The 23,248-nt window shown below is 56.2% G+C and overlaps 8 protein-coding genes and 1 non-coding gene across 9 annotated transcripts; 5 read left to right on the top strand and 4 right to left on the bottom strand.

Moving 5' to 3' along the window:
* Positions 1 to 152: 152 nt before the first annotated feature.
* Positions 153 to 3,005, bottom strand: COL26b_005269 (uncharacterized protein; the record flags this gene model as incomplete). Its single annotated transcript, XM_053178121.1, has 2 exons — positions 153 to 1,826; positions 1,881 to 3,005. 2 exons carry the CDS (start codon positions 3,003 to 3,005, stop codon positions 153 to 155), a joined length of 2,799 nt encoding a protein of 932 aa, XP_053037896.1.
* A 1,801-nt stretch (positions 3,006 to 4,806) lies between these two features.
* On the top strand, positions 4,807 to 5,929 carry COL26b_005268 (uncharacterized protein; the record flags this gene model as incomplete). The annotated part of the gene is made up of 3 exons (XM_053178120.1): positions 4,807 to 4,909; positions 4,975 to 5,495; positions 5,549 to 5,929. 3 exons carry the CDS (start codon positions 4,807 to 4,809, stop codon positions 5,927 to 5,929), a joined length of 1,005 nt encoding a protein of 334 aa, XP_053037895.1.
* A 104-nt stretch (positions 5,930 to 6,033) lies between these two features.
* On the bottom strand, positions 6,034 to 6,107 carry COL26b_005267. Its single transcript has one exon. It is a non-coding gene; the product is annotated as a tRNA-Asn (tRNA).
* A 1,511-nt stretch (positions 6,108 to 7,618) lies between these two features.
* COL26b_005266 (uncharacterized protein) lies at positions 7,619 to 8,734 on the top strand (the record flags this gene model as incomplete). Its single annotated transcript, XM_053178119.1, has 1 exon — positions 7,619 to 8,734. One exon carries the CDS (start codon positions 7,619 to 7,621, stop codon positions 8,732 to 8,734), a length of 1,116 nt encoding a protein of 371 aa, XP_053037894.1.
* Positions 8,735 to 9,029: 295 nt separating this feature from the next.
* On the bottom strand, positions 9,030 to 10,193 carry COL26b_005265 (uncharacterized protein; the record flags this gene model as incomplete). The annotated part of the gene is made up of 4 exons (XM_053178118.1): positions 9,030 to 9,163; positions 9,214 to 9,379; positions 9,437 to 10,033; positions 10,083 to 10,193. The coding sequence occupies 4 exons, from the start codon at positions 10,191 to 10,193 to the stop codon at positions 9,030 to 9,032; spliced, it is 1,008 nt and encodes a 335-aa protein (XP_053037893.1).
* Positions 10,194 to 11,717: 1,524 nt separating this feature from the next.
* On the top strand, positions 11,718 to 12,724 carry COL26b_005264 (uncharacterized protein; the record flags this gene model as incomplete). Its single annotated transcript, XM_053178117.1, has 4 exons — positions 11,718 to 11,730; positions 11,801 to 11,940; positions 12,016 to 12,480; positions 12,536 to 12,724. The coding sequence occupies 4 exons, from the start codon at positions 11,718 to 11,720 to the stop codon at positions 12,722 to 12,724; spliced, it is 807 nt and encodes a 268-aa protein (XP_053037892.1).
* Positions 12,725 to 13,816: 1,092 nt separating this feature from the next.
* On the top strand, positions 13,817 to 16,242 carry COL26b_005263 (uncharacterized protein; the record flags this gene model as incomplete). The annotated part of the gene is made up of 2 exons (XM_053178116.1): positions 13,817 to 14,218; positions 14,269 to 16,242. The coding sequence occupies 2 exons, from the start codon at positions 13,817 to 13,819 to the stop codon at positions 16,240 to 16,242; spliced, it is 2,376 nt and encodes a 791-aa protein (XP_053037891.1).
* A 1,070-nt stretch (positions 16,243 to 17,312) lies between these two features.
* Positions 17,313 to 18,126, top strand: COL26b_005262 (uncharacterized protein; the record flags this gene model as incomplete). Its single annotated transcript, XM_053178115.1, has 4 exons — positions 17,313 to 17,727; positions 17,780 to 17,819; positions 17,869 to 17,920; positions 17,971 to 18,126. 4 exons carry the CDS (start codon positions 17,313 to 17,315, stop codon positions 18,124 to 18,126), a joined length of 663 nt encoding a protein of 220 aa, XP_053037890.1.
* Positions 18,127 to 18,412: 286 nt separating this feature from the next.
* Positions 18,413 to 21,482, bottom strand: COL26b_005261 (uncharacterized protein; the record flags this gene model as incomplete). Its single annotated transcript, XM_053178114.1, has 9 exons — positions 18,413 to 18,628; positions 18,688 to 19,201; positions 19,255 to 19,510; positions 19,567 to 20,361; positions 20,414 to 20,747; positions 20,804 to 21,012; positions 21,066 to 21,226; positions 21,284 to 21,339; positions 21,396 to 21,482. The coding sequence occupies 9 exons, from the start codon at positions 21,480 to 21,482 to the stop codon at positions 18,413 to 18,415; spliced, it is 2,628 nt and encodes an 875-aa protein (XP_053037889.1).
* Between the last annotated feature and the right edge of the window lie 1,766 nt (positions 21,483 to 23,248).

The raw sequence follows: 23,248 nt of genomic DNA, 5'->3' as shown, positions 1-23,248 counted from the left end.
GGGCGTTCCGAGCGCAACACGCGCGCGCGGAAACCCACTTCCGAGCGCCGGAATCTCGGCGGCAGACTCTCGCCCGTGTGGGGTCACTGACATTACGTCCATCCCGTCGGTCGCCTCCGTCTACACTAAGATGCATGGCTACTAATATCCGCTTACACGAAAACCGACACGGTGTCACGGCCGCTACCAACCGCCCGAACTCTTCCCTCAATCTCCAACGGGCTACCCTCGTACACGACAAAGTGGCGAGACTCCCTCGCCTGCGGCTCCTCGATGCCCAGAATCTTGTAGACGTTGCTGGAAACCAAGTCCAGCGCCTTCTTCTGGCTGAGCCGGCTGCCTCCGTTCTTGTACGCGATGCCCGCCAGCAAGCCCAGGTCGCGAATGAGCCAATCCTCCTCCAGCCCGATCGCAGCCACGACACCTGCATCGAGCAGGGTGTCAATCGCAGTGCCGTTGGTGAGAGGCGCACCGGTGAGAGAGCGCCTCTGGTCCCAAGTGGTCGAGTAGGACTGGAACGGCGACAGAACGACACCCACACCGGCCTCGGCCAGTTCGGAGGCGACCAAATGCGACTCCGCGCCGCCGATGATCGCGACCTTGAGCTTCGGCGACGCTGAGGTCTGGCTCTTGGCTGCCAGGGCCTCCTCGACCGCGGACTTGACCCTCAGCGCCGCAACGATGGCGTCGGCGCTGTGGATCGTCAGGACCAAGGGCAGCTCTCCGTTGACGACCTTCTTGAGGTAGACGGCCTCTGAGAACGGGTCTGAGCCGGTATCGTTGGAGGCCACTGCTTCCAACAGAGTGTGACGAAGTGCGCCGATCGCGCCAGAGATGGAAGGGATCTCGCCCCTCTTGGCGTCGAGTGTCAGAGTGCGATGGAGTGCGACATCCTCGGTCCAGACAGCGCCCTTCTCGAGGGCATGCAGAGCACCCGTGTTGAATCCAACACTCGTTCCGGAGTGGGTCGCCTGACCGGCGAACTTCGGGGCGGAGATGGCCTTGGTTACGCCGTATCGGAGTGCGACATGGAGCTTCTTGTTGTCCAGCACAAGCCCGTCGAGGCCGCGACTGAAACCGGGGCTGTTGCCATTGTCCGTATCCCTTTCACCGTCGATCTCGTTCAGGCCGATGCTGGAGCCGAAGGCGGTGAAAGACTCAGTGACATAGCCATTCTTCAACTCAACTATCTTCTGCGACGATGACTTGGCAGCTGCGACCTCTTCGGCACAAGCACCAATGCACTTGATGGCGCCGTTGGAGACGACGACATTGACCGACTCATCGCTGTAAGTCTTCTCCTCGCCGGAAAGCCAGACATTGGCAACTCCAGTGAAAATCACATCCTTGAGGTCGGCAGTGTCCTCCGCGATCTTTGCCAGCTCCGGGTCGGGGGAGATGGGGCCGGTGAGAGGCTTGTCGAGCTCGAAAGGATCAGAGAACTGCGATGCTCCGTCGATCCAGACCTGCACGGGGGCGGCTCCAACGCTGAGAGGGTCACTGTCCCACGCAGCAATGTCTGCGTCAAAACCGGGCTTGATCTTGCCGATTCTCTGGCCTAGACCCAGGAGCTCGGCGGGGGCAGACGTCACACTAGCCAGGGCTGCATGGTAAGGCAGACCGTACTTATAGGCCTTTGCGGCCTCGAAGAGAACGTGCTGGGCGTTCAAAACCGGGTTATCACTGACGTAGACAGGGGTGAGGCCGTTCTCCCAGAGGATCTTGCCAGCATACTCAGAAGCAACATAGGACTCGGACTTGTAGTACATGTTGTCGGCAAATAGCGCCGAGGCAGGCGCGCGGCCTCCCCAAGTTCGCTTCAGGATCTACGGTGATCGTTAGTGATGTCTGCGAAGCTATGATGAGTAGTTTGAGCATACCTCGGGAACAAGGTAGGTCTGGTGGGCATGGTGGAAAGCCCGCACAGGAAACTTGAACTCGTTCGTGTGGTCAACGAACGCCTCCAAATCGGGAATCGTGTAACAGTGCGTGTTAATGTGCACCTGGCCGCGGAGCGCAGCGCTGAGACTCTCCCACTTCAGGTCCTGAGGCAGATAAGAGCCCTGAGACTCGACGCCGAACTTTTCAGCGGCGTCACACCAGTCGTCCTGGTCGCGAACAAGCTTCGCGGCCTGCTCGAAGGCGTGGCGGAACTCCCAGCTCTCGCCAAGACGAGAAAAGGGACTGTGGCCAACCTTTCCATAGACACGCTTCGCATTCTCTCCGCAAGCCATCTTCATGTAGCGCCAGTTACGGTCGGGATCGGCCAGCATGTCCTCCGCCGAAAACTCGGTGCGGCCGTCAGGCTTGCCGACGGCGTGCTTAATAACGTAGGCCTCGCCGCCGATGTTGTTGCCAGAGCCAGGCAGGACAAGCGAGGTCGTGACGCCGCCAGACTTGATGACCTGGATCTGCGGGTCGAGGGGGTTGAGGCCATCGATGGAGCGCACGTATGGCGTGATATCGTTGGACATTTCGTTGACGTCCTGGTTGCCATTGAGCTCGGGCAGAGCTCCAACACCGGCGTGAGAGTGCATGTCGATAATGCCGCTGGTCAGCTGTCGACCCTTGGCATCCCAGATCTGGGTGTCCTTGGGCAGGGAGTCCAGCGAGATGTCGGCCTCTACCTTTTGGATCAGACCGTAGTCAATGAGAACATCGGCGGTGACCCAGGAGTAGCCCTTGCCGGCGCGGTCGTCTTCGGGGGAAGTTCCCTCGGCGGGCTCGCCCACCCAGATGGTGGCATTCCGGATGAGAGCAGGCTTTTGACCGTCGACGTATCGTGCGTTCTTCTCGCGACCGAGGCCAATTGGGTCCTGGGGCTTATGCCGGAGCTTGGCACACGTCGCGAGATCTTGCTGCAGGCGTGCAGCTGAGAGATTGCTGGATGGCTTGCTGGCAGGCAGGAAGGAGAGTTGCTTCCATTGAGCGAATGCAATAAAGCCGAGTGCCAGCACGATAAGCTTCATGCTACGGCTGGGCCGCAGCCATCGCTTCGAGCGCATGTGGTGGTGATGGCGATGGGGTGCCGAACGCCGCGAGCCCGTAAATGACGGGTCATCGCTGTAAGGCGGAAGGCCGCTCTTCTCTGGATCCATGTTGACGACCATGAGCTGTTGTTGGTCGACTGCGCTGGGATCAAGAGCTCAGGTTGCGAAGGTGGGAGAGTTGGGGTCCGAGTCAGGCTAAGTACGAATTGCTACTCTTCGTACTGCTGCCGAGCTCTCGAGGGATGCGATGGTCCCTTGCCCGAAGCAGAAGGTGCCAAACGGGCCGGCTGGATAATCGGCCGGCGTTTCAAACCAAGAATGCAGGCATCGCCGGCGAAAAGAGAGAGCTCTGGGAACCTTTGGAACGCTGGAGGGGCCGCTATCAACGCCGTTCGGTCGCGACTTCGGCGTTCTGAATGGTCAACGACATGGATGATGGTGAGAGCGTGGAGCCGAATGAGGAGCTCACCCCTGTTCCATTGACTTTTGGAGCTCGTCTGATTACGTAGCTGCGCTGATAAGCTTTTGCTTATCTAAGCCGGCTATTCGACCAAGGTTCAGTTCTTCACGTCGGCTCGCAAGTTCCGATGCATCTTGTCTTTATCTTATCTTATCACGTTCGCGGGGTCGTTAACCGCACCGCATCTCTTGATGACTCTCAAGCAGCGTACAACTTCATCTCTAAATAGCCATTCTGCAGGCCGAGTTGACAGTTGCTGCAAGCTGACGATGCTCGATCTTTCATACCGCTGAGCACAGTACTGTAACTGTTCGCCGTCTGCTTCCATCTCATGCATCACTTCCCCCCCAAGATAATATCCAGCAATCAGTCTTTGATTTGAATGAAGAAATGATGGATGTGAGAGTTCCATATGTCTGCACCTGACTGAGTCCATCGTATTGAAGGCAATCAATCATTCATTATTCACAAGTAAAGCCTTTTCTATGGCTTCCGCCATTGACCACACCGCGCAGAGCGAGATGTAGAGGACTAACAACCACCGATCGCAGGCGAAGCCGAACTGTTATTACGTACAAGTTATCGGATGGCGGTCCAGCAACGACACGATGAGGCGCAACGGAGGTCATCCCAGGCCGTTTGCCAGCGTGGCGTGCGGGGAATCGTCCAGCGCCATGACCAACTCTGTACCCCGCGGATGGGATCTCCCGACCGGAACCCGGTCGATACTTGCGATTGAATCTGAAACTGTTGCAGATGAGTGCTGCTGAATGCAAGTTGATGTTATCTTTTGCGATGCGGTGATAGGATGTCAAAGGCGCCTTGTTGAGCGACCGAACACAAGTCCCGAGTTCGTCCAACCACTCAGCGGCCGGTGGTCTCATTCGAGCATCCATTTTTGGAAAGTTTGTCCTGAGTGACATACTCACGCGTGGAATAGCTTGATAGGGAAACTAGCCTTATGGTGGAGGGGCGGCTAGAGACCCAGCTGGTTGGGCCGATAACGCTCTATCTTGGCTTAGGCCGTCGACGTATATCAGGGACCCTCACCTTACTCGGGTTGTTGAACGAGTTGAGTCACGTCTGCAATCGCTTTGATCGAACACTTATATCACTTGTTGGAACGAAAAGACTTATTTCAACTTCTTTCGGGCCACAGAGTAGGCATCCAGATAAAAGAAAATAGGATCCAGACATGTTCTTCCTCGCAGCATTGGCGTTGGCCGTTGCCATCTTCTCTATGTGGAGATGGAGAGGACGGTCCCTAAACCAAGTGAGTGAGTTGAACATCCTTCTCCCGGCAAGTGTCTGACCAAAGTCCAGGAAATATCCCATGAGACTCCACCATCAGAGAAGATGGACAGCGCTGCTGGCATCACACCTCTGAAATGTTTCAACTGGGAACAGACACCACCGGACAAGCATCGTCCTTTTAAGCCAGTCTACCACATCACCATGGGTAAGTAGGAGCCCGTCCAGTCTTTTCAGGCGCCTCGTCCTCATGTTGACCGTCTGCTCTCGTAGCCATCCAGGGCAGTACACCAGACGACCTTGTCATCATGGACAGCAACTACCTGGATCGCGTCAACGAACGTCGCGAGACCATCAAGCACCACGCACCCACAGTGCTAGGGGCTGTCCCCGAAGGCATACCGGCTCTCCACGAGACATACACGTATCTGCTCGGAGAGTACCTGCCAGCTCGATTTCCAACCATGTTCGCCCTGTCCGAAGACGGCCAGGAGTTCTACAACAAGGTCACTAAGACATCGCTACCTCTGACGCCACCCGAAGACCCAAACGCTGCGCTTCAAGCCCTGGGGGAAACCATCGAAGACGACATCTTCCTGCTGGTCGAGACTCCAGAAGGCCACCGCGCAGTCGCGTTCATCTGCTGCCACCCAGCTGGCTTTGATCCCTCGGACAAGCTGGGCAAGTTGCTGAAGGACATCCACACGCCCGTGCCGTCATATGAGAAGATCGGAGCCAGCATGGAACGCTTCTTTAGCCGATTACAGGTGGGAAAGAGCGTTAAGCGCATGAATGTAGGTCATGAAGTTGTCTAGATGGGTGGGCTTGGACTGATTCAGCGGGCTAGTGGTCTATCTCGACGAGCGAAAGGCTCTTCAGTCCCAGCGGGCTGCACATTTACGACGGCGACAAGCCGCAGGAGGACGAGGATATTGACATTAGCAAGGTTCGCAGAACAGCCTTCATGTCAGAGAAATACGCGGCTAACGGTTTCAAGACCCGCCTTAGACAGGAACTGCAGACTTTGACCAGATTGCCCAAGACGGGCGCCATTATGTTCAGTTTCAAGACTTACATGACGCCGCTGGAGGGGATCAAGAACGAAGGCATTGGACCGCAGGTCGCTGACGCAATTGAGGGTTTGAGAAGTGGCAACGCGCCGGGCATGTGGGTGTACAAGGGGGCGACGCGATGGGGAAAGGGCGCCTGCGAATATCTGCGGTCATGAGCAGGACGTATAGAGGACAAGGACTGGTGGTCATTGACAAAAAAAAAAAGCCAAAAAGACAAAAGAGAAATCACCAACTCCCAGGTGGAATCTAACCACTGAATCTCCCCGAGGTGGGCTCGAACCACCAACCTCCAGATTAACAGTCTGACGCGCTAGCCAATTGTGCCATCGGGGACGTTGAGATGTTTGAATCTGACGACTGGCGTGCCGGAGCCGACTCAAGGCCCGCAGCGCAGGTCAGGACACAGCGGTGCACAACACAAAACCGGGGGCGCGATGTGGGCGCTTCGGATTGTCGGGCCCGATTTACGGAAATGCCTGTCGTTATTGGGCGATCTCCCGCTTGGGTTGTGCCGCTGTTGAAGCGATAGCCGAAAACACTGTGACCTTCCATCGTCGGCCTGAACATGTCTCTCACTGCATGACAATAATCACTTGCTGCTAATTGTTTGTCCCGTGCTACGGTCAGGGTGGCCGGTAACAAAGCCGATGGCTTCATCGGCTTCCAGAGTCAAAATACGCTTGAATCATCTTCCACCAACAACAAACGGTCAAACACAGCGCTGGGAATCGAATGAATTGACTTTTGGGATGAACTCGCTCAGGGTGTTCCCGGTCGTGCCGAATAGGGGCGCGCCCACCGGGCTCACAGTGCTCACAGCGTCTGGAAAGGCCCCCCGATCGAGTCTAGTGGCCCCGCTCCGCCCTCCGTGGAAATTTCCCAGGGGAAAAGCTTCACTTCTGTCACCTTTAAACAACCCCCTGCATCGACCTGCTTTTTCTCCCATACAAGGCGCAAACGAGATGTGGACTCGCCTTCATCTATACAAAGCGCCCACCGCCAACCCTTGATGATTTCTCTCGCTCTGCCGCCCTGCTGGGAGGCAGACTTGGGCTCTTTGGGGGGGAGTCAAAGCCCGTCCGTCCAGTCCAGTCCAGGCCCTGCCCGGCCTGTTGGTCGTCGCGATCCCCCTTCAGGCTTCGGCTCTCGTCCCCATAGCCTGCAACTTGGCAATAAACGCTGACCTTGCCGCCGTGCCTGGGATCCCATCCGTACCTGCATGCGTCTCGCTGCGGTATGGCGTGGCCTCATGGCCCATGGCCTCACCTGAAGCCAGGCACAACTCCGCAATCTAATTTGTTCCCTTCCTCGCCTGCACGGAGAAACACCCAAGCAGACACACAACTCAATGTCATGATCCCTCCAGCACCCGCTGAACCGGGTAGCCTTGCCGTCCGACAGAGTGGCTTCTGCAGGCCCCAATGCCCCCAAAGGAGGCCACTCTACTCTATTCCTCGCAGCTAGGCCTGCGGGGTCATCTCCCTTCTGGGAATCACGGAGCGAGACGGTCTTCGATGTTCGGTTCGTCCCATCCAGGGCCACCGTGAGAGTGGAAAATTCATGTCCTACATAAAGAAGTGTGAGCGCCAGCGTGTGCCGCCCCTTCTCTTCCCTTCCCCTTGGCTTTTGAGCTTAAAACTTCATTCTCTCGTCCACTGAACTTCTAGAAGCACGGCCAAGGCATCGATTGCTGCGACCTGCGTCCTCTCTTTCTTCACTCACCCCTTCCATTCGTTCATTCAAGCTTCCTCCAAGCCGACCGGGTCGGTTCAGGCAACAGCACACACACACACATTCACTTACACCACAAGTCTCTTCAGACAACAACTCAAATACCCGCAAAAATGAAGTTCAGCACTGTCAACATCGCCAGAGCGGCTCTGCTGGCTACCCAGGCCCAGGGTGCCATCGTCTGGGACGGCCGTTTCAACGACATGACCACCTCCAGCGACCTCGATAAGTGGTCCTGGAGCAACCAGGTCGGCGCCTACCAGTACTACATCCACGGCTCCGGCGCCACCACCGACTACGTCAACCTCTCCGAGGACTTCAAGAACCCCGCCGACACCGGCTCCAAGCAGGGCGCCAAGATCTCCCTGACCAGCACCTCCTTCTGGAACGGCCAGACCATGCGCCGCACCGAGCTCATCCCCCAGACCAAGGAGGCCATCGGCTCCGGCAAGAAGTACTACCACTTCAGCCTCAAGCGCAGCGACACCAACGCCCCTTCCATGAGCAAGGAGCACCAGATCGCCTTCTTCGAGAGCCACTTCGTCGAGCTCAAGTCCGGCTGGCAGAGCGGCGCCTCCGGCACCGAGGACCCCCTCCTCCGCTGGGTCGTCGGCGGCACCACCCAGTGGAACGTCACCTGGGAGGCCGACGTCTGGCACAACGTCGCGTACGAGATCGACTTCGACGGCGGCTCCGTCGGCTTCTGGCACTCCACCGGCTCCGACGCCCTGAAGCAGATCGTCGCCCCCGTCAAGGCCTCCGCCTCCAGCAACGGCGCCGACTGGCACGTCGGTGTCCTCGAGCTCCCCCGCGACGGCTACCCCGATGAGACCGAGGACTTCTACTTCTCCGGCGTCTACATCGAGGACGGTGAGATCACCACCGCCGTCGGCTCCGGATCTTCTGACTCCGGCTCCGCTGCCCCTGCCTCCTCCGCCGCTCCTGCTGCCACCTCTGCCCCTGCTGCCACCTCTGCTCCCGCCGCCGCTGCCCCCACCTCCAGCGCTGCTGCCACCTCCTCTGCCGCCCCCGTCGCCTCTGAGCCCGCCAGCTCTGCCCCGGCCGCCACCCCCGTCTCTTCCGCTGCCCCCGTTGTCTCCGAGGAGCCCTCTGCTCCCGCTGCCACCACCCCGGCTGCCGCGACCACCAGCTCTGCCCCCGCCGCCTCGGCCTCTGCTAAGCCCGCTTGCCGTCGCCGCCGCCGCAGCACCAAGCAGCAGCGCCAGTAAGCAGGTCGTTAATGGCCTAGCCCAATCATGAGACATGCCTCGGGTTCTCCGGACGTAATCGGCCGTCATCTTGAGGCGAGGAGGAGCGCGCCCCCATTCTGATGTACATATCTTTTTTGCACATAGAGACTTTGGCACTGTGCCTAGTGGACTTAGTTTTGAATATATTCTTCAGTGACGAATCTGTCTTGAGTCGTTATGTGACTGCGGGTTGCTAAAAGCTGTGATCTGCTACTAATTAGGATTTGGGTACATGAGCCATGCCTAACGAAGCTTTCGAAAGCTCGTTCTGGTGTTAAATATAGTTTTCGACCTGCTGTTCAGTCCATTTCCAAAAGTCTTCTGCAAGGCCTGTGCCGCCTTCTTCGCGAGACTTGGAGCTTTCCACCAAGTCGCTTCTGATCGAGTAGAAGCGGCCCCACGGAGCAACTGCATTGTTGAATCAGCACGAGTCGTCTTTGATTTTGACAGATACTTACTCCAGTCTCCAGTCTTTTCGATGGTGACGTCTGGTGAAACGGCGGCGAAGAGCTCCGTGTAAGCCCCGTAGATAGGAGGATACGTTGTGGTCTTCCTGAAGAACCGCGGGATGAAAGCAGTGATGTGACGGTCTAGGTCTGATTTCAGGTTTCCGGGATTCAACGCCTAATCGGATGTCAAATTCTGTCCTCTGCTTGATCGTACTCGCACATCGGCTCTTACCACGCTGATCACGCCGTCGGCCTTGTGTCGCTTTGCGAACTCTGTCGAGTGGAAGTAATTCCCCGCTTTGCTGATTCCATACTTGACCTCTTTGAGTCTATCCCGCTTGTAGTCGAGATTGTCAATCTCAATGGCGGGAGTTGGTGAGAGGACTTCAGTAGCAGAGCTTGCCACCCAGACGACACGCACACTGTCCTTGGGCGCCGTCTTGGCCGTCCCCACCAGAGTGGGCGTGAGCAACTTGGTGAAGAGGAAGGGCCCGACGCAGTTTGTGCCCAGCTGGAGTTCGTAGCCTTGGGCAGTCTGGCTGCCCTGGGGTGGCATCATGACGCCGGCATTGTTGATGAGGATATGAAGTTGCGTTTCTTTGGCAAAGAACGCCTTGGCTGCCGGCTTGACGGTGGTCAGGTCGGCCAGATCAAGGGTTAAAAGTTCAAGCTTGCCCTTGGAGTCGGGAATTGCTTCCTTGATGGAGGCGATGGCTGCGCGTCCTTTCTCCTCGGAGCGCGCTGTGGCGTAGACGGTAGCGTTTTTGGAGTAGAGGATCTGCGCGACCTCCTTGCCAACGCCCGTGTTGGCACCCGTTACGATGCATACCTGTACGACGTGAGACGATGCCGTGCGTGTGGGGTTGAGAGCGACTGACCCTTCCGGTGAGATCGGCAATGTCTTTCTCTGTGAACTGCGGATGCGGGGGGAAGGCCTGAGTGAGCATGCTAAAGGGGTTCAGCATCGTGGGAACCCATAGGAGCGACATGATGAAGTGTCCCTCGCGACGGCGCTGCGCTAAGATCTAAGGAAAATGAAGGACGATTAATGCTGGAGTTTGTTCGACGACACAGTGGTTCAGAGAGATAGATACATCAGCGACGTCATCAATGTTCAATCCAAGAACATCAGAGGAAGGGTCCAAGATCACACCGACTGCCGGGACATGACCTCCTCGCTGCACCGGCTGGGAAGGCCATTGGGCCGAAGCTAAGCCAAGAGCGGAGCACCTGTTTGGCAGGCGACGAGGGTGCTGCCAATTCAGGAAAGAGAGTAGCCCGTTCACCGAAGAGATAGGACGTGATTGGCGAGGGTCACCGAGGTGTGGTTGGAGGACATGATCAAGGTGCTGACACCGAGATCCACGGATGTACGGGATCATGTGCTTATGTAAGTCATCGGCAAGTCAACCTTTGAATTCCCCGGCCATGCAAGCCGAACCACGTGATGCTTCTCAGTCGACATGGCGCTTACCTAAGGCACAGAGAGCAGTCGTAAGGAGGGCCGAACCATTGAGTGTTGCTTGTGTGGGGGGCTGCCGACGGGTGCCGTGGGACATGGGGCGGGAGTCAATTCGCAGCCATGATTGGCACGGCGCAGTGGTCTGGACTGCCAGAGCTCGAGCCAACGTCTAATGCAAGACCAAAGACCACTTTTTTGTGAGAGCCAGCGAGTTGTGTTCGGCCTTTCCTTTCTCTCCAGCCACACGATTGTTGCGCTTGAATCCCGTTGGCCAGAAGGAAACAAGAGACCACGCTGGAGGCCGGTTAGGAGGAGTCTCGCTCGCTGCAGGAGAACCGCCAAACCAAACAAACAACCTACCTTACCTTACCACCCTACCTACGCCGTACCGATACCTACTACGGATAGCCTAACGGAAGGAGAGCCTCACCATCCCAGGTCACTCGCCACCTTCTGATTGTGCATCACAACACCACCACCGCCGCTGCCACCGACACCGCTGCACGCCTCCTCGTCACGGCCTCATCGTCGCATCCAACTCTGCCCTGTACCGGATCGGAGCGGCCCTCAGCATCTCTACCTCATCCTCGTCGCGCACTCGAGCAACGGCATCTTCGCGTCCTTCCACCTCCCGCCTTGGCATCCACGCCCCACCAACGATCGTCCGTCGGTCCCCTTTCAGCCTTGTGCGTCCCGTCCGTCCATTTCTCGCGGGTTGATGCGCCCCCGACCCGACGCCGCGATACGACCAAAGGCGTGGATTGCGCTGTGCTCCACCTCCCTCATCCAGCAACGTTCCTTCGCCGTAGCCCGTCGCAGCTTCTACTTCCATCACAAGAGATGCTTTGACCAGAGGTTACAAGCTTACCCAACTCTCGCCTTCCCTCTTCCTGCCTGCCATCTACCTGCGGCTCCCGCCAGCATATCTACATCTCACCGATATATCACGCCCGGACGTGCATCATACAAAAAGGAACGCCCCGGATCCGCTGCCGACGCATCTACGACATACATATCGGTGCAAAAATATTGTGGTCAGCCCGGCGACATCATGTCTAGCCCACGTGCGTACCCATCACTTTCACATCGCTTGGGTATCAGTCGGGTCCCCCTCGCTAACATCCTTTTCTACAGTCAGCGCAGAGGAGGAGTCTCGCTACACCTCCATCGTCGACGGCATCCTTGCGACAGCAGACCTCACCACCGTCACCCGGAAAAAGATTCGCCAAGGTCTGGAGACGGCCCTTGGCGGAAAGGATCTCAGTGCTCAGAAGGTAGGCACACATACCACGTTTGGGCGATTCGCGTGAACAACACCGTCGGGCACAGGCTGACTTTTCCTTCTCCAGGATGCTATCAAGGCGCTGATCGAGGAGCGCTTCGACGCCATCTCCGGCTCACCAGACGGCAACGATCAATCCGCAAGCCCTCCCCATAAACGTGAGGCCAACGGTTACGATGACGACGAGGTCGACGGCGATGGCGAAATACAGGTGTCCGTGTCTCCCGTCCGCAAGAAGCAAAAGCGCGAGGATTCGTCAGAGGACGCAGATGCCAAGCTTGCCGCCGAGCTGCAGGCGCAGGAGAACCGCATGGCCAGAGGGCGGACCACCCGCGGCGGCAACGGGGCGACCAACAAGTCAAACACCAAGAAGAAGAGGACTGCTCCCAAGAAGAAGAGCGCGACCAAGGTTCGCGATGGGGACGACAGTGACATCGAGGGAGGCGAGGCGCCTAAGCGCAAGGCCGGTGGTGGTTTCCAAAAGCCGTTCAACTTGAGCTCTCCCCTGGCGGAGCTGGTTGGCGAGCAACAGGTATGTCCCGCTGACCGCACTTGGCCACTTGTATAGGCTCTAACATGTTCCGCAGCTGTCCCGTCCGCAAGTGGTCAAGAAGCTTTGGGAGCACATCAAGGGGAACGACCTGCAGGACCCTGAAAACAAGCGGCAGATTCTTTGCGACGACAAAATGCAAGCCATATTCAAGGTGCCCAAGGTGGACATGTTCCAGATGAACAAGATGATCGGCAGCCATCTCTACCCAGTCGAAGCAGAGTAAGGCCGAGACTGCAACAGAGTGGGGTGGCGGTGGTGGATGTAAATACAGGCGTCTTTCTGGTTTGGGCTCAGCAGATTTTAAGGGTTCTTTGGTCGGGCATGGGGGAAACGGCAGCAATTGAACAGGTTCGCGATGGTTCCAGTAGAAGAGTTTGTGGATGGCACCGTCATAAGACATGGTTCGCCCCATATGGGCAACACCGGGAAACGCTGCTGCGTTTGAACTCGCAGCTATGCGCAGGGGAGCGTCTGACCTGCTCGGCCTTGAGATACTAGGCCGACACTAGTCTTAGTCTCCAATCTGTCTAAACTTGATCGGCATTGGTGAGGCTCGGTGACAGTGATGCAATCTAGCCAATGCCAAAGACCACCATACACGAGAACAATTAAGCAGCTCCAAGGTGAGTCACCTTGCATACATGCCAGAGTTCCTGGATGTTCAAAACTCAATGAGATATTCATACCTTCAATACCATAAGCACTGTCACTTAAACATCAACGCCACACACACTGTCAGCTTTGGCCGGTGACTCGATGCGTTACGAGGACTGATTCCAAGCAACGTCTTATGTAATCATAGCACCCCACCCGAAGCTTCCACCAGCTGTCAACCGGACGCAGCGCGTTGCAGGGGTGAATGACGCACACCGAGAAGCGAGAACCGGAGAATCCCCGGCAGGCCTTTTTTTTCTCTTTTCGCTCCCCGGCAGGGGACCTTTTGCTGGACCCCGCCATCCTCTCTGCTGGCATCCACCAATGCAAGTTCCTTTGGGAGCCACACATAATCATTAATTTGGACGTCCCTCGTCTCGCGGCACCCGAATAAAACCGTCCGCGCCGTCTGTCTCTTGTTTCCCTTGATCTGCCTTACCGTCATTTTCAATCAACTGCTGTTCACTTCCCCGAATACTGCCGCGCGCACCGGAAGCCAGCTTCATATCCCTCGATAAGCATCTCGGCTCCACCAGCGACACTTTTCGCGCAACGGCAAACGGAGCAATCGTCAGCCTTGACCGAGCCCCCACCCGACAAGGCGCATTCGATACCATCCATACCTCTACTCAGAACAAGTCACCAAACAACGACGATCTCCATGGCGGACGCCCAAGTATCTACTGAATCCTCGAACCCCTCGCGGGGCAATCGCAACCGTGGCAGAGGCCGCGGAGGCGGAGGTGGTGGCGGAGGTAATGCTGGATCTCGCGGCCGAGGCGGACAGAGGAGCGGTCGTGGTCGAGGCGGCAACAATGCTGGTGCCGCTGCCCAGTCCAAGGATGCAAGCTCGCCGCAAGCTGCCCCGAAGCCTGAGTCCAAGCCGGTTGCCCGCGCCGCAGCAGATGCCGACGATGCTGCTAGCACCGACGGCGAGGTGTGCTTCATCTGCGCAGAGCCCATCAAGTTCCACTCCATTGCGCCATGCAATCACAAGACGTGCCATATCTGCGGTCTGCGTATGAGAGCGTTGTACAAGACCAAAGACTGCCCTCACTGCAGAGTAAGTTCTCTCTGTGTCCAGCGGAACTACGGAAGCTGACTTGAGCCAAGACACCCTCTCCCTTTGTAATCTTCACCGAAGACGCAAACAAGCGATACGAAGAATATTCCGACGCCGACATCACGAGTTTCGACAGTAACATCGGTATCCGATATGCAAACGAAGAAATCGTTGGCGATACTGTAGTGCTGCTCCGATATAACTGCCCAGCCGACGATTGTGTCTTCGCCGGCCTGGGCTGGCCAGACTTGCACCGACATGTGCGGTCGACTCACCAACGGAAGATGTGCGATCTGTGTACCCGCAACAAGAAGCTTTTCACCCACGAGCACGAGCTCTTCGCCGATAAGGAGCTTGAGAAGCACATGAGGCATGGTGACGACAAGCCTGGCGCAATCGACCAGACTGGTTTCAAAGGTCATCCCCTCTGCGGGTTCTGCGGATCGCGCTTCTACGATGACGACAAGCTCTTTGACCATTGCCGCGAGAAGCATGAGAGATGTTTCCTCTGCGACCGAAGAGACTCGAGACACCCTCACTACTTTGTGAACTACCCTGCGTTGGAGAAGCACTTTGAGAAGGACCACTTCCCATGTCTCGACAGGGAGTGTTTGGAAAAGAAGTTCGTGGTGTTCGAGTCTGAGATGGACCTGAAGGCGCACCAGCTGGCTGAACATGCCGACTCTCTTTCCAAGGACGTCCGCAGAGATGCACGCGTCGTTAACATGTCCGGCTTCGACTTCAGACCCAGTTACGAGAATGAGAGGCGAGGCGGAGGTGGTGGTGGAGGAGGAGGATCAGGTAGCGGTCGACAAGGACGTGGCCGTGGCCGAGATCCTAATGCGGACCCCATCCCTCAGAGCTCAGCTCAGCCGCTTCGTCGTGATGAGCTTGCTTTCCAGAGGCAAATGGCCATTCACTCAGCACAATCAGTTTCCAACCGAACATTTGGCGGTCAGCTTTCTTCATCCTCAACGCCATCACAGCCTACCTCATCACGCCAAGGCAACGCCCCTGCTCCTTCAGCAGCTTCCCGTCAGACGCCTGCTCCAGCACTGCCGACGACAGCGATGGAGCAACTAAGTGTCACTGATATCTCGTCACTGCCTCCTCAAGAGCGAGCGATGATGTTGCGCCATCAGTCCGTCATTGAACGTGCTGAAACCCTGCTCAAGAAGGATGAAGCGAAAATGAACACCTTCCGCGAGCACATTTCGTCCTTTAGGAGAGGAAAGTTCACGGCGCCTCAGCTTGTCGACGCCTTCTTCTCCCTCTTTGCAGACACGTCGTCAAACGCTTTAGGAACGTTGCTTCGCGAAGTTGCCGATCTCTTCGAAGACAAGAAGAAGGCTGAGGCCCTGCAAAAGGCATGGCAGGATTGGCGGGCCATCAACGAGGATTATCCATCTCTTCCCGGTCTGGGTGGTATGCACGGAGCTACCACATCGTCCAGCGGCTGGGCCAGTGCCGCGACCGCCTCTCCCGCCACACCTGGCGCTGCGCCCTCTTCGAAGCAGTCTAGCCGTGTCCTGCGGCTCAAGAATAGCACGCGCGCAGGTGCTGCTGGTCCCAAGCCAGTCACACCAGCTGCCACGACCAACTGGGTGCCTGGCTCCTCGCAGCCCCGTCCCCCGCCGCCCAACGCCTTCCCCGCTCTCCCGGCAGCCTCGTCGTCTTCGTCAGCAGCAGCAGCCCCGAGACCGTCCTGGATCGGCCCGAACAACCCGTCCGCGAGCAACGGTAGCAGATCATCGGGACCCGCACCAAGACAGGTCCGACCGGCTACTGGCGGCGATAACTTCCCTGCCCTACCTCCGGCTCAAAAGCCTCTTACCACTATCTTTGGTTATGGCGGTGGCAGAGGTGTTCGCCGAGACCTGGGAGGCGCCTCGAGCAACTTCAGCTGGGGGTCGGCCCCTGGAAGCGGCGCGGCGAGCGAGAACGCTTCAGAGAGGGAGGAGGAGGAAGCTCCCACTGGAGGCAAGAAGAAGAAGGGCAAGAAGGTGCTTGTGCAGTGGGGTTAGATCTGCTGCCTGGATATCGAGAGCGAGACGAGGGCTCGCCAAATGACATTGGGAGCATTGTTACGTGTCTGATGGAATCGGCCGTACTGGGCCCAGGAGTTTTGAGAAGGGAAAAGTACAGAGAAGCTGAACAAAGCAAAGAAGATCAGACATGGAATGAGGTAGCGAGCAACTTAAGATTGTTGCGCCTGGTGGACTGCCTACGGAGTAAATGAGAACCCTGATAGACACCCGATTTTCATTAGCGACCCGCACAGTCCAAGGCGATAGAATGTCTTGCAACTCGCTCGACTACTATGCAGGTGAAGACTATGGACAAAGCGAGCAGAGACCTGACATTATGTGCCCCAGAAACGACGCTGACCAAAGTTGGCTGATTCGATATCCAACGATCGTGTGGACTTCATCAAGCCTTGAATCGGCTGTAGGACCATCAAAGTTTCTGACTTTAAAAACTTGTAGACAGTCTTTGGGCTGTTGTGTTCGCTGTGCTGCTAGGCTAGAAAATTCACACGCAGTCTCATTGTTTCTCCTCGTTCACAGTATGCTGCGAAGACTTGGACACCCTCAGGCTCCAGCAAAACATGATGAGGGAGAAGAACAGTCTGCAAATGCGCGAGAGCTTGACTTCATCTCTCTACAGTGCTGGCTGAGCAGTTTACTTTCGTACAAAGCAAACCTGGAAGGTTTGTGTTATCATCACTGCTACTGCCGCGCCAGTCGGCACATCTCTTCAATGATTCCGAACGGGACTCTTGCAGGTTGCAGCGATAAACTTGTTTGGATCGCCTGGTTCACGCAACTCCGATAGGGCAGCGTGACTTCGTTCAAGCAGATAACCCGTTCACCCTGGTTCAGGTGGTATCGAGGTTTCCTCAACTGGTGATGCGGTGACGGTTATCGCAACTTGATTGATCACACGTGCCCCATGATGTGCCGATGCCCTGGACTTGTCAAAAGAGGCAGGTGAGATTTCAAGGTGAACATAAATAAGTCAGAAGCGACCGACAGGTTCAATTGCTGTCTCCCATCGGCCCAAGTATTGCATCAAGTGGGGATCTATCTCAACCATGCATCGCAACCTCTTTCTTCTATCGGTCTTCCTGCTAGCCAATCCGGTGTCGGCAGTGACATGGTACTTCCTCCGGTACTACCCCGCCTCCGGGCAGAAGTTCACCTCCTTCTCGGGGGACATGGTGATCCCGACCCTGCAGCAGGCCGGGGTGTACTACCTCTGGCCCGGGCTGCAGCCCACCGACAACTCGGGCGTCTACCAGAACGTGCTCGACGGCCGCTCCGGCACGTGGTGGTTCGGGTCCGGGTGGTGCTGCTCGAACCCGAGCCTGCCCTGGGGCGGCGGGTTCAACACGTACGGCGGGGAGACGGTTTCGTTCGCGAATGCGCTTAAGGCGGATGGTTCTGCGTGGACGACGACTGTCATGAGGCAGAGCAATGGTCAGAGTGTGAATAACGATTTTGCGTTGGGTAAGTTTCAGTCATGGAGAGTGAGAGCCTTCGCCTGACATGATGATATTAGCCGACAAATCGTTCAATCAAGTTCTCTTCGCTATTGAATTGTAAGTAGGTCTAAGATCTCCAGTTGGCATTTCTCTGATGGTGATTTAGGTATGACGTCTCCTGGGACTTTGGCCCGTTGGAGTTCAAAAACATTGTTATTGTAAGTAGAGTCGACTGTCCTTCATTGGCATGCCCTCACGCTGTGTGCAGACATCCGAGGGAGGTTCGGACTCCAGCTGGTGCAACAGCTCGCCTCAAAACTACAACTCGGCCACGACTTACACCATGTCTGGGGTCAGCGCAAGCGTCAGTGGCACCACGGTCACTTGCACAATCCAGTCGGTCACTCTTCAGAGTCCGGCATGAGGAGTGGTATTCAGTGATTGCTATTATCGTGCTGTTGAAAGAGGGGAAAACCTCCAATGACAAACATATGGGGAATCAAGAATCAGCATTGTTTTGTGAAATCGCCTCCATTGCCTCATCTAGTCGTGAAACGTAAAAGTAAATCAGTGAGCGCGGTGTGAATGTAACAAAACGATGATCCGGTAGTGCAAGCAAGCCTGCAGAAGTCCATACATCCCGCGAACAATATCACTTCATGCCCAACAAAAGCGGGTGAGCCCAGTGAGACAAGCAGCGATGAAGCAGCTTAGGGAGCAGGGACCTGGGAGGGGTTCCACCAGGGGTAGAAGCGTTCGCCCTCGGCGAGGGTCTTGAGGGTACACGCGGAACCCTCGCATCCAGCGCCGATCTGTTCGTTACCCCACCAGGGAACCTCGGCGCCGAACCACTGGACGGTGAAGAGCATGATGATGCCGGCGATGGCGATGCCGGCGGAGAAGGAGGCCGAAAGCACAAAGTTGTACTAGGAAGGTGTGTTAGCTAAGTTCGTCAGAGCAAGATTGGGGCTTGGAGCAGACGTACCTTAGACCAGAAGGCGAGGTACCGGCTGCGGACGTAGATCCACGACAGCCACGCGATGGGGACCGCGGGCCACGCGTACGAGAAGCTGTAGGGGGCCCAGTTGATGCCTCCGTAGAAGAGGGCGACGGGGTGGAACTGGCGGAGGTAGCGGTTCTTGGGGAAGAACTTGACGCAGTAGTAGAAGATGATGGGCAGGGCGATGCCGACGGGGAAGCCGAGCAGCAGGTAGTTGTACTGGCCCTGGTGACCAAAGACCTTGATCGGGCCGATGGTGCCCCAGAGGACGGCGGCGGTGAAGAAGGTGTTGGGGCCGGGGCAGAAGAGACGCATCGGCGCCTGCGGGGTGCAGATGTTGGGGATGCTGATTTGGAAGTTGATGACGGCGGTGCAGATGAAGGTCGAGATGAGGGTGGCGATCATCTGGCAGGCAAAGGTTTGTCTGGGAGGGATCTTGAGGTAGTGCGCGACCTTCAAGTCGTTGGCGAAGTGGACGGCGTGAGCGCATGTGACGTATCTGTGCTAGTGTCAGCCATCAAGATGTCGATGAGGATGTGTTTGCACACGTACCCGAAGGACTTGAAGAAGTTCATGGCCAGAGCGTTACCCTCAACCCACATGCCACCGATAAACTCGGCCAAGACATTCAACGTAACCTCGATACCAGTCATGGCCTTGATAATACCGATGGGGATGACGAAGACTACGGCCAAGAAGACACCATAGGGAACTACACCAGGGGTCGTGTAAGTAGGCCAGCCAGCGACACCAGCAAAGCCGAACGCCGCAGCAACCAGAAGGGTGCCAAGATACCACCATTCGGAAACTGTGGTTCGGTTAGCCAATGTATAGAATGGAACTAGGGCAAGTTGCGATGCTTACCTTCAGCATAGTTGGCCATCAGGCGGTTGTGGATATCCTTGTACTCTCCGTCGTTCTCGCCCTCCTTGGTAGTCTTGCGACGGCGAATGGTGTTCCACATGTTCTTGAAACCCATCATGATTTCGTAGCGGTGGAAAATGCAAACGTGGGTGATGGCGGCGCTGTACAGGGCGAAGAAGGAGCCATAGACCAAGGTATTGGCAGCACCAAGGTACGCAGCTGAGTAGTCCATGTACTTCTCATGGTCGTACATTCCACGGTCGTCGAGCGCTCTCGATACATTGTAGAGCTCACCAAAGTGGTCGAAGACGCGGTTGGAATTGATGGGGATGTAGGCCGTGTTCCAGGCGTTGGTGTAGTAGATACCCATAATCACAAATCCGAGCAGCCACATGCCCAGCGTACGGTTGAAGGTCGAGAAGGCGGGCACCATGAGGGGGTCAACGCTGTCGAAGAGCATCACGTTCCAGTCAAAGGTGGGCCAGAAGTTGAACATTCCCAAGCCGTTGCGGAAGCCGGTCGTGATCTCGAGGTTGTGGTTGTTGGGTGCGATCCATGTCATCCAGCTGAAGAAGGTCAGGACCTCGAAGAGGTAGTTGGGGAACCAGAAGTAAATAAACATGGCGCCGAAGGACCAGAGGAAGAACTTGTAGCGGGTCATTGAGTACAGCTTTTTGAACGGGCCCGGTACGGAGGTGTTTGTCTCGTTGTGGAGTGCGGAGTTGAGAGCAATCGTGACGAGGGAGGCGGGCCATACGCAGTAGGAGGGGTAAACGATGAATCGGCGAGTGAGGCCTTTGGGATGTCAACAGCTGATCTTCATTCGTAGACGTTCTCGGTCACTTACCAGCAAGACCGTATCCAATAAAGTTGGTGGATAGCGCGATCAGGATCTGATAGGCAAAGCTCTTGGCGTACGGCTGATTGAAGTACTGGGGAAGAACCTGGGTCCAGACAATGTACTGAGTGTAAGGCAAGGACTTGGCTGTGTTGGCCATGATTGCGATGAGCATGTGCTCCTTCTTGTTGAAGCGGCCTGGGTTGAGCGGCAGCTTGATGCCGAAGCCGAGGGGGATCATGGCGTTTGGCATCCACTTTTCCCACGCCTTGCCGATGGGGAAGGCCAAGAGCTGGGCGACGTTGGATTCGATAGAGATCAGCGGTTGGCGCACACTGAAGAGCTGTGATGGCTGTCAGCTTGTGCTTTGGTCACTGCATGATGCGCAAATGAGGTTACCTGGTTGATGAAAGCAAGGAAGACGGAGAAGAAGACGCCAATGGTCCAGGCCCGAATCGTGCCACAGGGCATGGACGGATCGTCCTTGTTGTCGACGACGGCTCGCACCTCGGCGTACGGGCTGTTGTTGGTGATCAAGGCAGCCTCCAGCTTCATCTCCCAAATGATCTCCTCATGCTTCTCAGGGTTCTCGATAACATCATCATTGTCTGTTACAGTTAGCGTTGCGCAGAGACACTAGTGAGTCGGACCAGGGACTGACCGAGAAACTCGTGAATCTTGATGAGAACGCTGTGAGGGAAGTTTGGGTCACGGTCGTGGATCTTGAGCACATTCTGCATCATCTTGCGCACGCCCTCCAGAGAGAGGGTGGCGGCGATGGCCTTTGCCTCGACGAGATCATCCTCGGTGACATTGAGTTGACTTCCTTGGTGTAAGCTAGGGTTTCGAGCATTAGAGGTTTTATTCATGGTGACTTACGACTCGAAGGCATGCTCCTCGGAGTCCAAGCGATGCAGCTCTTGTGCTTGGTAGTCCTAAAGTATAAACGTCGGTGACTCTTCGTGTCTATCGCAACCTTGATGGTACTCACGGTTGGAATCTTCTCATCAGTCAACACGCCCTGTGTCTTCCCAATCTCAATTGGGGTAACGGGCGATTCGGTCTTCTCGTTCGCCATGGCGTTTTTCGACGACAACGTCGTGTGTGTCGGGGCTAGAGAAGAACAGACTGCAGGCGAGGACGAAGCTGGCTCCCCGGGACGGACCCGATAATTAAAGTATTTCCAATTACGAGGAAGACGGTAACGCTTATCAGCGGTGCCACCCCGCCGGCGCCCAGATGCCAACCGGGTGCTCTGCATATTTTGGACTGCTCGTTCTGGGTAGACGAAAGGTGGCAAGGTTCTGTGGTGATTCTCAGGAGCATACCCAGTCTAGGCCGCCTGGGCAGCATCTTGGCTCGCTCTCGAAAAGATCGACCTTCTCGGACAGGTATGCTGCCGATATCAAGGGTGGTGGACAGCAGATACGCAGGACAGAGAAGATTGGTTCGCAATAGCAGGGTCACTCGCCCCCAACTTGAGCATAAGGCTCGGCGCCGTGCGACCCAGTCTGGTCGCAGGGTCTCGAGGGAAACGATTGCATTGGCCAATTATTTATTTGGTCACTTGAGGTCAGAGGAAGAGAGGCGGGGAAGACTTGACAGGGTCGCAGAGCTGAGAGGGAGGGACGCCCCAGAGATTTGGAGTTGAACACGGCCATCCCTGTCGCGTGGTACATCGGCTACGTGGGGGAGGGCCACTGCCAGTCAACTGGAGACACGGCGTGTCCATGAGTTTAGTTCCCGCGCTTTTTGCAGCGCTTGTTGTGAGGAGTTGATGAATCTCAGCTCAGATCTACAGCCATGACATGTTTGCGAAAATCATGTTCCACAGGGGGCGACAGACACCGTCAGTGCTTTCTTTTTAGTATCAGAGATTGAGGGTGTGGCTTGCAGGATGACGATACCCTGGGAGATCAATGTCTCCTTTGCGGTATTAGCAAGTCCCTCCAATGAATTAGGTAAGATGAATATGGGAACCACTCAAGAGGTGACAAACGTGATGAATGAGGCAAGTCGCGTAGCTCTAGCAGCAAGCCTCTCCTGTAGAGAGGCACGAGTGGCTTCCCGAAGAGAATATTGCGATGTCGCCAGAGACTTTGAAAACGCCGAGGCTTACAAAAGACCCTCATGGTACTTTTGCTTCTCTTATGGTCCTGGTTGACTGCATCAAGGCTAGCTACACTTGTGGAAGGAGGAATCAAGAGGGCTTCAGCTGACGGATGTTTCCCTGTTGGAGGTCCAGCCTGTATGCATGCATGTCCCGGAGAGACGGTTCAGTCAGCTTGTGGCCTTGAACCGGGATGCTGCGAAGAGCAAACAAAGCAAAGGGCGGTTCCATCGGCCAGCAGTCGCTCAATGCAGAGATGAGAGGGATGATGAAGAAAGGCCGAACGACGGGAACCAAGTGTCACTGGGGATGAAGAGAGACGGATCACGTGTACCATGCAAGGGCATTTAAGGTTAAAATTGGCGCCAACACGGGCCAGCTTGTACATCGCCAGCTGGCAATAAGCTCTCTATGGCCTCTGCCAGCTGACCACAGTTTCCTCTCTTCTTGCATCTTTCTCTCTTCCTACGTCCTCTTCATCCAACTTCACATCATCCTCAGAGCTGAAGTCTTTCGCAGTCGTTGCCGCCGCTACATCTCACACGCCATATCCTGCAGCTCTGAATCATGTCTCATGCCGGGAACTTTTGTGCGTCAAACATGGCGTCAAAAAGAGAATTGTTCCCGCGACATGGAGCTGGGAGTAAAGACGAAGGCTGGCGGAATATGTCGCCAACCAACTGCGCTTGATTTGATAGGTTGTCCCGTGAGACCAGCCCGCAACTGACTGTCTC

Source organism: Colletotrichum chrysophilum, assembly GCF_026319265.1.
Source record: "Colletotrichum chrysophilum strain AFK26 chromosome Unknown scaffold_35, whole genome shotgun sequence".
NCBI lineage: Eukaryota > Fungi > Ascomycota > Sordariomycetes > Glomerellales > Glomerellaceae > Colletotrichum > Colletotrichum chrysophilum.
This window is presented reverse-complemented; position numbering and strand designations above follow the sequence as displayed.